This window comes from Urocitellus parryii, chromosome X, assembly GCF_045843805.1.
Source record: "Urocitellus parryii isolate mUroPar1 chromosome X, mUroPar1.hap1, whole genome shotgun sequence".
Classification (NCBI taxonomy): domain Eukaryota; kingdom Metazoa; phylum Chordata; class Mammalia; order Rodentia; family Sciuridae; genus Urocitellus; species Urocitellus parryii.
In genome coordinates this window covers 30,913,830-30,928,110 of record NC_135547.1, presented here as the reverse complement: position 1 = coordinate 30,928,110, position 14,281 = coordinate 30,913,830, and the positions used below count along the sequence as shown (strand labels likewise).

General features: G+C 41.4%; 1 protein-coding gene across 3 annotated transcripts in view; it reads right to left on the bottom strand.

Moving 5' to 3' along the window:
* Positions 1 to 6,347: 6,347 nt before the first annotated feature.
* The window catches only part of Septin6 (septin 6), a 72,251-nt gene continuing 64,317 nt past the window's right edge, over positions 6,348 to 14,281 (bottom strand). The window contains exons 10-11 of one of the 3 annotated variants that reach the window (XM_077793575.1): positions 12,483 to 12,527; positions 7,581 to 9,192 (exon numbers count right to left, since the gene is read on the bottom strand). In XM_077793575.1, coding sequence (XP_077649701.1) covers positions 12,524 to 12,527 — 4 coding nt within the window. In that variant the 3' untranslated portion in view covers positions 7,581 to 9,192; positions 12,483 to 12,523. Of the gene's footprint in view, positions 7,331 to 7,580; positions 9,193 to 12,482; positions 12,528 to 14,281 lie in introns of those variants that run through there. The other 2 variants (XM_026409072.2, XM_026409071.2) reach the window with 2 other exon arrangements.

Here is a 14,281-nt window from a genome sequence, read left to right as displayed (position 1 = left end):
AAGAAAATCACTCATATACCACTTCTCTGGCCAATCCTTTTATCTCTCTACTCCATTCCAATAGTTAGAGTTCTAATCATGATTAGATAATTATGTATGTGTCCATTTAAAACCTGGGAGCTGGGGAGGTAGCTTAGTGGTAAAGCACTTGCCTAGTGGGCCCAAGGCCCTGGGTTCCATCCCCAAAACCACACAAAAAAGTGTAAAATATTACAAAGGAGAAAGGTGGCTCAAAGATGAGTTTTAAAAGCTGCATAGCAGTAAATAGCTAAATCACTGTGCAGATTACAATCTTGGTGGGAAAAGTAGTTTGGCCTAAAATTAAATGTAACACCAGCAGTAGGACTAGCAGATGCGGCAGTTTTGCCCATTATCTTCTTAAACCCTTTAATGACATATTTCTTGGACTGAGAAAAGCTGGACTTTTCACACCATTTCATAATTATTTCCATGTCTGTTTCTCTATGGTAAACATTCATGTTTATTGATGTAATGGACAGCTCTTGAATCATCAAGTCAAGAATACCATACTAGGAAGCAAGTTTAGATATAAATTCAAGTCCTCTTGTATGAATGGGGAAAATAAAGCCAGAGAGGTAACAACGATGAGATCATAGTTCAGATCACCTGAATTCTTGTCATTGTGTTGGCCTGTTTTGTTTCTTCAGAGCAGGTGTCATCTTCTGGATTTATTTGAAAACAGTATGGCTGTCTTTCCTACAATAGAATGTCAACTCTAGGAGAGCAGGGAACTCACTTGTATTTGCTGTTATCATCTACACCTGGCTCCTGTAGGCACTCCATAGATATTTGTTGAATTGAATGAATGAATGTTTCCTCCATTACCCCAATCTGATGAAATACATTTTCTTGGAGTACACATTTTCAAGGTGACTTGTTGTTTTATAACTGGATTAATTTCATTCTGCTATGGTTATGTTCCCTGCAAAACCGAGGTGTTGAAACTTAATGGCTAAGGTAATGGCAGTAAGGGGTAGGGCCTTTAGCTAGGCATAGTGGCATATGCCTGTAATCCCAGCAACTCAGGAGGCTTGAAGGAGGAGGCTCCCAAATTCAAGGCCAGCCTCCATAATTTAGGAATGCCTTAAGCAATCTAGCAAGACCCTGTGTCAAAATAAAAAGGGCTGGGGACTTAGCTCAGTGGTTAAGCACTCCTGCATTCAATCCCTGGAACAAAAAAAGAAAAAGAGAGGTAGGGCCTTTAAGAGGTGATTAGTCTGTGAGGGCTACTCCCCTATAAATGGAATTAAGGGATTTGTAAAACATGTTTTATGCAGCATTTGGTCAATTGCCAAATGAACACATGAGGACACAATGTTCCTCTCCTCCAAAGTATGCAGCAACAAGAAATCATCTTGGGTTTAGACAGCAGTCCATACCAGATAAACCTGGTGGTGCCTTGTTCTTGGACTTCCCAACCTCTAGAACTCTGAGAAATAAAATTCTGATTTGGGTTTTCCCCCCAGGGCCAAAAATTGAACTCAGGGCCTTGCACTTGCTAGGCAAGTGCTCTGCCACTGAGCTAAATCCTCAACCCCAAATTCTGTTTTTTATGTTATCTAGACTCAGGTATGCATAAAGTACAAATGGGCTGAAACACAGACTAAGCTGCCAATCTTCATCAAAGCCAGAATTGTAATTAAAACACATCTGGGCTGGGGATATAGCTCAGTGGGTAGAGCGCTTGCCTTGCATGCACAAGGCCCTGGTTCAATCCCCAGCACCACAAAAACAAAACAACATCTTTCTGCTGGGTGTGGTGACGAACACCTTTAATCCCAGCAATTTGGGAGGCTGAGGCAGGAGGATCGCGAGTTCAAAAGCCAGCCTCAGCAATTTAGCTATGCCTTAAGCAACTCGGCGATAACCTGTCTCTACATGACCTTCTCTCCCTGATAATCCTTCGGATAAAAAAAAAAAAAATCTTCAGCTAAGTTATTTCAGCCTATTCCTTTCTCACAAGCCACTGATGATTTCTCAGTGAGCAGGAGTTAAGGACACTCCCCACACAAACAGAAATGGAGCATCTGAATAAAGATTAAAGAGATGTTGAGGACAAAGAGATGACAAAGGCAGTCACTGCAATTCTAGACCAACACAGAAAACTGTCATCATTCAACTTCCTCCCCATCCATCCTCCTCCTCTAACACAGGATCCTGCCACTGTCTTTATACTACACACACAACGCCACTGACTGCCCCCAGCTTCCTTCCCTGCCATTTCCTGTGGGGGATTCAGTAAGTAATAAAGAGAGGGAAACATGTAGCCTGACCACGCACCACTCCCACAAACTATCCCAGAAATTAGATCATCCAGAGTTCTTGACTACTCTGCACCACAAATGCTCTTGAGGAATGTTTACTTATGGATTAAAAACACTAACCAGGAGCTCCCACTGGCCAAACCTGGGTAACCTGAGTGCCCAAACAATTAAGGACAGTAATGAATTAGAAATCACTGAAAAAATAGGAAGCCTTAAGTCCACAGTGATCTCACGTAGATCAAGGTGTGAGAGTGGAGCGTTGTGACATGCTTGTAATCCCAGGGACTTGGGAGGCTAAGATAGGATCGCAACCTCAGCAACTTAGAAGACCCTCTCTCAAGAGAGAAAATTTTAAAAAGAGCTAGGGATATGGTTAAGTGCCCCGGGCTTCAATCCCCAGTACAAAATAAATAAATGAGAGAGGGCTAGAGATATGGGTCAGTGGTAGTCTGCTTGTCTGGCATGCAGGAGTCCCTGAGTTCTATTCCCAGCAATGCAAAAATATATTAATAAGTGAGAGACAGGGAGGATCTTGTGGTAGATATGGAAGGAGGGCTAGAGTTGGAAAATCATCACTTTGCAGATGAATTCAGGCAAGAATTATCAATAGATGCTAAATCCAGGGGGAAATTTTTGATGAGTAGAAAAATATTTGCATGGATTTATAATTCTCCCCACAGGTTGTTCATTAGTAATAAGGAAGTAGAAGAAAGGCTAGTAACTATATAATGGAGAAACTGAGCAACAAATTGGCTCAAAATAAGAAGATTGTATTTTTTAAAATAGGACTGCAAAAAGATCAACATCATAAAAAGCAAAGAAAGTGATCCTAGGCTAGATCCTGTACTGCAAGGGAAAATGCCCACATAGAATGTTATCAACACATTAAAAAATATTGTTAACAATGTGAAATTTACCAAAGTTGATAACTAGCTGTGGTTATGTAAAAGAAAATCCTTTTTATCTGTATGTATGGTGTGCAAAAACAAATGATAAATGAATTGGGGCCAAATGTTATCAATTGGTGAATCTGGGTGGAGAATACTTAATTTCAAATAAATCATTTGAAAACACAAAAGTTCCCTGTGCTGGTCAAGAACATAAATCAAGCTGCCTCTTAATCACTTTTTATTCAGCCCTTTACTGGGACCTCTGGGAGGCTATAAATGATGCCTTTACTCTTAGGAAGTTTAACATCTCTCAAGGAGGGAAGTCCCTCAAACAAGAAGCAGAGGAGGCTATACAAGATCAACTAGGAATTTTGAAAATGGAGAAGAAATCAGGATAGGTGGATGAGATTAAGAAAGGTTGCATGGAGAAGCAGGGCATAAGCCTCAAAGGGAGGATTTTAAATCAGTAGAGGATATTACATACAGAGACAGCAATTTGAATAATTATGGGAGAGGCTTGTGCAGAGACTAAATGGCCTGGAATGGAGAATAGGGGTTAGGAACTATTGGAAAATATGATTGAGTAGACAAGAGGAGGCCAGTCTGTAATATTCCTTAAGGGCAGTGTCTAACTAGATCTCATACCAAAGATTTTATTGAGCCCCAAACCAAGGTAAAAAATTTGACTCCAGTTCTGTCTTAGTTGCCATGATTTTCTGTAGGTATTGTGCCTAGGGCAAGAACTGCCCCCCCCCACCCCTGTACTGGGGATTGAACCCAGGGTTGCTCAACCACTGAGCCACATCCCCAGCTCTTTTTAAAAAATTTTTGAGACAGGGTCTGGCTAAGTTTCTTAGGACCTCGATAAGTTGCTGAGGCTGGCTTTGAACTTGTGATCCTCCTGCCTCAGCCTCCCAAGCCACTGGGATTACAGGTGTGCACCAGCACACCCAAATAGGCCAAGGACTTTCTAAAGTCCAAGTCAAACAAGCATAGAGGTAGTTCAAGTCTTAGATGGATACTGATGGAAGGTGCCAAAAATCACTTGAGATACTATTGTCCTAATGTGTAACTATTTCAAGGAGTGCCCACATTAAAAAACAATGGCCTTGCAAGAAAGCTGTCCTTTTAGCAAAGGCAAATCTTCCCAAGTGGGGAATTTCCAATAGGAAAGGACATTGCCTACTGGAGCATTTACTACTGGAGCCCTGATAGGCCTTTTTGAGGGTATTTGAGATTTAGTTTCTCTCCTTAGAAATGAATGATGGCATTTGCAGCTGCTCAGCAACTTTCCACCTCAGGAGAAGGCTCTGGTCACCACAACAGGCCCATATCCCACATCTATGCTCCAGCAAAATATTATGAAAATTTTAGTAAATTCAAACCAATTTTCCCCACTACCTTGTATTAAAACTCATCATTTGTCTTTTTCTTTTTTTAATATTTATTTTTTAGTTTTCGGCGGACACGTCATTGTTTGTGGTGCTGAGGATCGAATCCCGGACACACGCATGACAGGTGAGCACGCTACCGCTTGAGCCACATCCCCAGCCCTCATCATTTGTCTTCATTTCAAATTTCTTTTGAGAGGCCAGTTGCTTCTAGCACTTTTAGGTTCAGTGATGCACAAAATACGCCCCACAGGTGGAATATGGCCCCATTTTCTGTATTTGTATGACTCGTATGCTTACAACGTTTTTTACATTTTTAAAGGTTGAAAAAAAAATTAAGTAATTCATGCTATGTGAAAAATATATGAAATCCAAATTTCAGCATCTAAAGTAATGTTTTACTGGCACACAGCCAAATTCATCATTTTACACCGTATCTATGGCTATTTTCCTGCTATAGTGACAGGAGAATGGTTGTGGAGATCATATGGTCTACAAAGCCCAAAGTATTTGCCAACTGGCCCTTTACAGAAAGTTTGCTGACCCTCAGACTAAAGTAATGATTCTCAACATGGGATGACTCTTGGAAGCATTCTTGGTTGTCACAACTGTGTTTGTGTGTGTGTGTGTGTGTGTGTGTGTGTGTATGGGTAGAGGCCAGGGATACTGCTAAATACTCTACAATGCACCGGGGAGCCCCACACAATTAACTGGTCCCAGATTTCCATAGTGCTGTGATTGAGAAACCTGGGATTAGAGGACCCTAAGGTAAATACTTTCTCGTGCAGGGAAAACTCCATCCTTAATAAGGGATCCCCTTTATTGAATAACCGAGTCTATAACTTACGTTAGCACAGGTAGTCTTCATAACGCCTGTACGAGGGAATCAATGATATACCCCATTTCTAGAGAATCTGTGAAAACAACTTGCCTCTGAGGACACAGCAAGTCCTTCTGGCTCAAGTCTGTATTTTTCCACACCTCAGAACATGCCTCTGCTCTGTGACGTCACAGGCGATTATGGCCTCACTCGGCTGCCCCCTAGTGTTCGAAAAGCGCAGAAACAGGCCAATGTTGTTTCTTAAGGTATCCTGCAGAGGCCTCCAGACTTCCTTACAAAGGATGAGAACAGCTAGTCCAGTCTTCATTCAGCACCTGGCTATTAGGGGAAAAAAGCCTGAAGGAAATAAGCCTCACCTCGTTTGCAACCAAATTCTGTAAAGTGATCACTCTCCCTCTTGCCCACTTTAATTCCTGGGGGAATGGGAGGCTTCCCTCTCTGGTAGACCTAAAATACAGCCTACTATCTACAGAATGCTTTCTGGGTCATAAAGAACAGTCATATTCATGAATTTGGGGGAACGTTTGTATCACGAGATTAAATGAAAGAAGACATGCAGAGTTATTTTCCTTCTAGAATTAAACTCACCTGAATCTTGTTCCATAGGATGGGGCACTCCACTTTCTTCATCTGTTATCCCGATGATAATTAGGTCAACTGATTAGTTAAACCCATGCTAATAAAGTAGAAAACTCCCTGCTCATATCCACCCAGCCCCAGTGGGAATTTGAGGCTCAAATGGAGGAAAGATGGTGTTGTGGTAGCCCACCAAGGAAGATTTCATGGGCTCCTGGCTCCCCTGAGTTTCTCAAATTATCCATTTGGGAAGCAGCCACTCACTCTTCCTAAGGCAAACTGTGGTGAGCCACATGACCTAATAATTTAGGATCAGATCACAGAGCCATTTAGCATTTCTTTGAATTTTATTGAAAATTGACATGGACATTAGAAAGGTATCAAGCTAAACAGTGCTGGTTCTGGGATGTTTCTCTTGGAAAATGAAAGCCCCCAGAGGGGTAGTGACTGGTCACACCTTTGAGCAAAAAGAACAAAGAAGAAAGAAAAAACACAGATTCTGAAAAACATGCAAAGAGGCTCTCTCAAGAGACACTGGACAGTGGATCAGTAGTGATGGTGGTAGGGATATATGGGAATGAGCACACTCACACGGTATTTTGATGCAAATTAAACCAATGAATTCAAGGCAGATTTATCCTCTCTTTCCAGATCCCAGGTTGAACAGAAACCTCTTGCAAAGCCCCCAATGGCCTTGGAAGTTTGAATGGAATGATTCTGCCCTCACTAAGCTTAAATCCCCTCTCCTCTCTCCTTTCTCCGCCTGAATATTAGATAGTGGATCCATTTTTCCCGCTTGCTGGGGTCTGCAGAAGGCCTGTGAATGCTGGAGAAGATGCAAATGTCACTCAACTCTCTCTTCCATGTTCAAAAATGTTTAATAATAGCCAGAGACAGTTAACCCATTGAACCAGAGAATTGTTGCAAAAGAAAAACATAAAAACTCGAAACCTTGTGAACAGCACTTCCGCACCCACAGCTGGGGTCTCCTACCCCAGTCACTTACACTTGGGTGAGTGGTCCTGTAGTTGTCTCTCTGAGGTTACATTTGGTCCATTTTCCAGCTCTGATGAGTCTTTTCCTGCCTTGTTAGTTTAGGACAAGACACTTCCAATTTAAAATACCATGTAAGTCAAAAGAGAGCTTCTTGCCTGGACACAGGGACACATGGACACTTGTTGAGTGGTATGTGTGTGTGTGCATGTGTGCACATGTGAGTGCACACAGTTTAGGGGAGAGGGAATTGGTTGATTTCTGGTTTGAGACAATATGGAACCCTAACTCTTCTATAATGGCAGTCTTCTCCTTTAGACTTAGTGCAGCTGCTGAAGACAAGATTAAAAAAAGCTGGAGAGGGAGAGAGAAAGAGAAAGAAAACATGAAATTAGCCAAAGAAAAAGGACATTCAAAGTAAGATGGGGAGGGGAGTGGGCAGTGTTGAGGTAGCACAGACTACACTTGGAGAAGACAGGTTAGAAATGGGGTCAGTGAGGGGCCATCACCATGGGAAAATCTGTGGAGAAGGTTTGAAGAACACCACACACCAGTTTAAAGCTTCTTGTTTTAATTAAAAACAAGCACATATTAACAGCCACATGTGAATGCTAAATGATAAAAACAAACAACAACAACAACAACAACAACAAAGCAAAAACCGTGATCCAACCTGCAGCTGGGGAAAGCAACCTTCTTGGCTTAAAAGAAATGAAGGGTGTGTGTGTGTGTGTGTGTGTGTGTGTGTGTGTGTGTTTCAGGAAAGCCATTCCATTCCAGTCTGGGAAAAGAAAAGCACAGGCCATTTCTAATGACTGGTTTAGTTTCACCAGAAGTAAACAGAGAACTTAGGGTATTTTTTTAAAAATAGTTACAATGGTACTAATTAACAAGCCTTTTCAGTGGAGAGGGGGAAAAATGTCTACGTGAGAAAAACTACCCAAGGAAACAAGCATTTGGATGCTTTTAAAAGGCTTGACTGACTATTTTTAAGGAGCTGGCCTGGAGCTTCTTCCTTCGCAGCCCCCACCTGCCCCATCCTCATGCTTTTCTATGGAGGAAAAACACACTCTAGGGTCCTCTAACACTGACGATTTGGTTTCTCTGAACATCAAAAGACCTTGTCTCCAGGAATATATATAAACAGATTGAATCCCTCGGTGAAACAGATGACAAGGAATCTAGCCTGATTTTTGCCAAGAAACAGCAGCAGGACTTTGGGCAATTCCCTTTGCTTCTCTGGGTCTCAATTTCCTGTGGCATATTAGCCACAGATCATTGGGTTACCCAAATTTCTCCCTTTTATATAAAATACCTGCTTACTTTCTGAAGGTCTCCCAAAGGCAATGTGGCTTTAATACTTTTGAAGTATTTTGAGATCCTCAAGCCTCAAGTGGTCAATCTGTAAACAAATGCAAATGAGGGGGCCTCCTGTTTGTAATGCCCAGAATTACCCAGAAGGATGGTGATTGCTGGTTGGTAACCTCAAAGGTGGATTTAGGAACATCAAAGCTGTAAATAAGGAGTCTTTCTCAAGGAGACCTGACAGCCCTAACTCTGAGCTACTGCTGAGGATTTCTTTGGTTTTTGTTTATGAGGGTTTTGATGGTGGTGGTTCGTTTTTACCAACAAGTATTGTGTCTCCTAAAATGCTCCACTGTGACTTGAATTTTCCCAAGAAACTAGTATGTGCTTTGGCAGCATCACCATCTTGCTGGCCTCTGACCACTAACCAATCCTTGACTCACCAACCAATACATAACAGAAGTGAGTTCTTGCATTATCAACAAGAGAAAAGCCTATGCATGTCTGCTTTTCAGTTTTTCTACTTTCTTCTGCTGTTTTTTTCCTTCCTACTATTTAGTAATATGTTATTGAATAAAGAAATCCCTTCCTCTTTTTTGACACTTCAAAAAGGCCTAGAAATTTGGCATAGCCTTCTTGATTCTGTGATCATAAAACAACCCCCCCCCCAAAGAAAAAAACAAGAAAAAAGAAAAAGGTCATTGTCGGTGTCAGTGGGACTGGGAGGCAGGAGCAAGTTGAAGAAATAAAAAAAAAGTGGGGCTTGAAGTACACAGCAGGGGTGGAATGCCCGGTTGCCTGGCACCCCAAAGGAAAGCTGTCAATTAAAATAGGAACCTTCGCTTAAAAGGCTAAGTGGAGTCCAGTCCAGCTGTAGCAGGGGATACTATTCAGTACACAGCCATGGATTACTGCAAAGGAAGGGCAGAGAGACGGCATATTAGCCACAGATCATTGCTAGGTCGCCTCCAGCTTTCACTCTGTCACTGCCCAAGCACCAAAGGTCATTGTGCCTCATGACCCTGACAAGAGAGGGCTCTCTATTTCAGAGGGATTCCCAAAGCCACTATTAGATGGGACCCATTATAAAAATTAGGGCAAATTTTTTTAAACATCAAATTATTAGACCTAAAGGTAAGGACCTTCTAAGGCACAACACCTATTTTCTTCCCTCCAACTGATAAGCTTGCATGTTCTTACTGGGGACATGCACAAAACATACATTACGATCATCCTCATATTCACCAAAGAGACTAGAAGACTTATTCAAGCTCTTGAGTCTTCGACCAGTTGGCTTTCCAGTTTATGAAATGGGATTATTATCTCTGCTACTTGCCCTGCCTTATTAGGATGGCATGGAGTTCCCTGGGAAATGACCAAGGAGATGCGAACATTCCTTAGAAGAATCTTATAAGTCTATCCTTCAAGATTCTAGTCTGGTAATAATATTCAGGTTTATTCTCCCTTCTGCATTTGTCAGGTACCCAGAGTTAGAGAGGGGAAATTTATGCTATTTATTTCAGAAATTGTGTTTCATGCTTCCGGGTTTGGTATAAATAAACTCATGGCTTTTAAGATAGTTTGACTGCAGTTACTTTGAATAAAAACTGCAAAGGGCTGGACTCCTTTTGGAGCTCTCTAAAAAGGGGCTGTGGCTTCTCAGGTTAGTGAAGGGGGCAGGGAAGACCTCGACTGGGACACAGGAGACTAAGGGGACAGCTTTGCTGACTGGTGCTTACTCAGCTATGGTGGATGCAAATACCTAAGGGAAACAAGGAGCAATGAGAGTTTGAACAGGGAAACTGTGGCAAAGAGTAGCAGATGGGACCTCTGAATGGCAAGAAGGAATGTGAAGGGGATAGTGGGAAGAATGGATGACTGGAGGTCCTAGGAGAAGGAATTGAGATGCATTTCTGAGTCACGTGACTGCTGACTTTTTGACCAGAGGCCAGAAACCATCCTCTGACTCTCAGGCTTCTATAAACTCTCACAGAAGTGAGGGAAGGGCATGGTGCATATGTCCCCCGAGACATGTTAAAGGGAAATTAGAGAAAGGGAGGCTCAGTTGTGTTGCATGGGAAAGGGTGCATCTATGGGAAGCCCAAACTAAAAATGAAAAGAGAAGCTGGGTTAATGAATGGGTGGATTAATATACCCAAAAAGGGGGTGATCAGAAGAAAATTGTTTGTCATGATGACTAGTGGATAACTTAGAATATAGCTATGTTAGAGTGCCTTGAGCTCATACTGAACTGGCTCCTGGGAACATGCTTTCTCTCTCCTATACTGACATAACCCAGTTTGACAGCAGTAGTGGCATCAGATAGCAAAATAAAGATCAACAACCTGAAAAGTATTTTTAAAAATCTCTTCTTAATTAGGTCCTAACCTAGTAATTATGAGCTCCCCACCACCCAGATACCTTCAGCCCTCAGACACTTTGCTAGGCACAAATGGGGAGTTGCTGTTTAATTCTGGTCAACTAGCATGGGCACTGAGACTTGCCGTTAAGATAGACAGTAAATAATTTCATTGTTTTTGTTGTTGTTCCTTTTAGATATACATGACATATTTCATTGTTTTTTTAGGATCATTATGTTTGGCCCGATTTCATGGGCCTTACGTTTCAGAAGCCTCTATGATGGACTGTCTCTTTGGGATTTGCTTGAAAGTAGGATGTTTTGCCAGCTGCTTGAAGTTGCCAGTGGAATAGCTACAGCAATCAGTTTGGTGACTAACAGCAGGCTCTCCATCTAAAATCATAAACTGCATGGGTGAGCAGGGAGAAGTCTTCTCAATATTTTATATTCTCCAGTCCAAGCAGACAAAATGTAAAAAAGGCCTTTACGAGACAACCAGGGTATTTCAAACACTAAATAGACATTTTATGTTAGCAAATTATTGTTAATTTTGTAGGTGTGATAATGGTGGGAGTGTGGCTATTATTATTATTTTTTTGGAGTCATTATCTTTTAGAAATACATACTAGAGCATGTACACATAAAATGACAGAGGTTTTGCCTTACAATAATTCAGCAGGTCTGGGGTAATTGATGAAATATAATTGGCCTTATGTTGATGGTTTATTTGGTGACTAGATTGTGGGTACATAAGGCTGCAGTGAACTATTCTCTCTCTTTGTGCTCACGCTTGGAAGTTTCCATGGCAAGATTTTTTAAATAATAAGAAGCCTAATTATGTTAAATGAAAAATATTTATATTCCTGTTCCTCCATTACCTGAGCCTAGCAAAGTAGATAGAAGGTGCTTAATCACTGCTTTCAGCCTTCCCATGACCTACTTGACACCAGGGACAGCTTTATTTACTACTCTAGATATAACACCTAGCTCTCAGGAATCCTTACCAAAGGATACCCCTTCCTTAGCAGAGGTTTTCATGAAGATGGTACTTGTAGAATTAAATGTAAGACCACCTCTATAATATCTATGTTTCTTCATTTTCTTCCTCTTTGATTACGGTTTTGGGGGAAAGCCAAAAGGAAAACGGAGAACTTGAACTCCTCAGATAAGAAACAGCCACCAGAGGGAAACAGAACCAAGTTTACATCAGCTTTGTACATTTCCAAATCTGGGATTAATGCTGACTATGCCACTGTAGGACAGTTTCTTGTATCACCAGTTAATTTTGAAAGTAATGATTATGTATCTTTAAGAAAAAAAAATGGCCTGTAATCCCAGCGGCTCAGGAGGCTGAAACAAGAGGATCACAAGTTCAAAGCCAGCCTCAGCAATTTAGCGAGGCCCTGAGCAATTTAGCAAGACCCTATTTCAAAATAAAAGATAAAAAAGAAAGGGCTGGGGCATATATATGGCTCAGTGGTTAAATGTCCCTGGTTTCAATCCCCAGTATCAAAAAAAAAAAAAAGAAGAAGAAGAAAAAAAAAGAAAGAAAGAAGGCCACAATTGAAACCTCAAATACTGATCACATCTATGCTACCCAGCTGTTCTATCAGCAAAAGTCTGCAAAAGCCCCCCTTTTCATCAGGCAGGCAGGCAGACATTCCACATATATGCTTGAAACCACCCCAGGCTATTTCATCGTATCATAAGACATAGGAGGAAACCAGCTAATCTAATGAAGTAGTTTCTTTTATGATTAGATATGTGTGTTAGGGGTGTGGGGTTTGGGGAGATATGTTCTAGGAGCCACTGCCAGTTCTACTTAGAGTTAATAAAGCTTACCAGGACCCTGGGTCTCATGCAGCATGCAGCAAACAGCAGAGTTAACTGTAAAACAGTAAGAGCTAATGAAGGTGGGGTGAGCACGAACTATTATGAGTTGACACAATGAAGAGTTAGAGATCAAAAGAGATTAGGAGTGCAGGGAGGGGCAAAGGGAAGGGTGGACTGGTAGGCACCCCTCAAACACTGATACTCTTTCTTGATCTTTCTAATAGCAGCCAAAGGATCTCCTGAATATGAGACTCTACTAGATCCACCTGCCCACTCTTGAGAAGAAATCTACTACCACCATTTCTATCCTCAAAACTTGCCGCCACCATCATGATGGGAGCAGAGTGGCACAGGTCTAATGGTGGGTCTTCCAGAAGTTAATCAATTGTTCATGGAATTATATAAGGAGCCCAGACCTGGGTTTACTTATACATTTTGGAGTGTGGAAGAGGACTGGCTATTTTTTTAGGCCATTATTGCTCATACGAGGTACCACGTCCCAGCAAGGTTTTCACCCATCTCAGAACTGGAAATGGGTACCATTACCAACCCCAAATATTTCTGGAGACTGGAGAGGTATTTCCCTATACAGGGTCTTTTGTTTGGGTTGGGGGAAAGTCAGATAATCTGAGGCAGTAAGAAGAAAGCCTGGTCTGAGGAGAGTTCTCACAAAACATTTTGAAAGGGGAATATTTATTATTTATTATTATTTATTTAGTGTCAGTGTCCTCTGAGCAAAATACATTATCTCCCAATTCCTGCAAGTGGGCAACTGCCCCAGGGATACAGTTAACAAATACCACGGGATTACAAAGGCAGAAGATTAGAGCCCCAAAGGTAATTTTTCTGATCTTAAAAACTGGAAATGGGGGGCTGGGGCTGTGGCCAGTGGTGGAGCATTTGTCTTGCAAGTGTGAGGCCCTGGGTTCAATCCTCAGCACCACATAAATAAAAAATAAAGGTATTATGTCTAACTACAACTAAAAAAAATATTTTAAAAACAACTGGAAATGGGCTAGAGTTGTGGCTCAGTGGTAGAGTGCTTGCCTAGCATATGTGAGGCACTGGGTTCAATTCTCAGCACCACATATAAAAACAAAGATCCATCAACAACTAATACAAAAATTTTTAAAATACTGGAAATGCCTGTAATCCCAGCTACTCAGGAGGCTAAGGCAGGAGGAGTTCAAGTTTAAGGCCAGCCTCAGCAACTTAGTAAGTCCCTGTCTCAAAATAAAATTTAAAAATGGGCTGGGAGTGTAGCTCAGGGCTATAGAGCACTTTCCTAGCATGTGTGAGGCCCTGGGTTCAATCCCCAGCACCACATACACATACGCACACAAAAAGAAGGCATCCATTTCTGCTGGTACAACTAATATAACCATGACAGGTAATACCAAAAAGTTCATTAATCAGTGAATTTTGACATATAGTATTAAAATTCAACAACCAGGGGCTGGAGTTGTAGCTCAGTGGCAGAGCACTTGCCTTGCACATGTGAGGCCCCGGGTTCGATCCTCAGCACCACATAAAAATAAATAAATAAAGATATTGTGTCCTTGTATAACTAAAAAAATATTTTAAAAAAAAGATTCAGTAATGAAAATCTCTAGATTTCAAATGACACATTTGTTAGTCCAGTGTGAAAAAAATTAGATTGCAAAAGCGAGTGCCTTCAAATATGAAATGTTTTACAATTGTACGAAGTTATTCAAAGGCACAGTTATGCAAAGTTGTACACTGTGTTATTCCTAAGTAATAAGCCAGGCACAGAGGAAAGGAAGATGTTTCTTCCTTTTGGCAAGTAT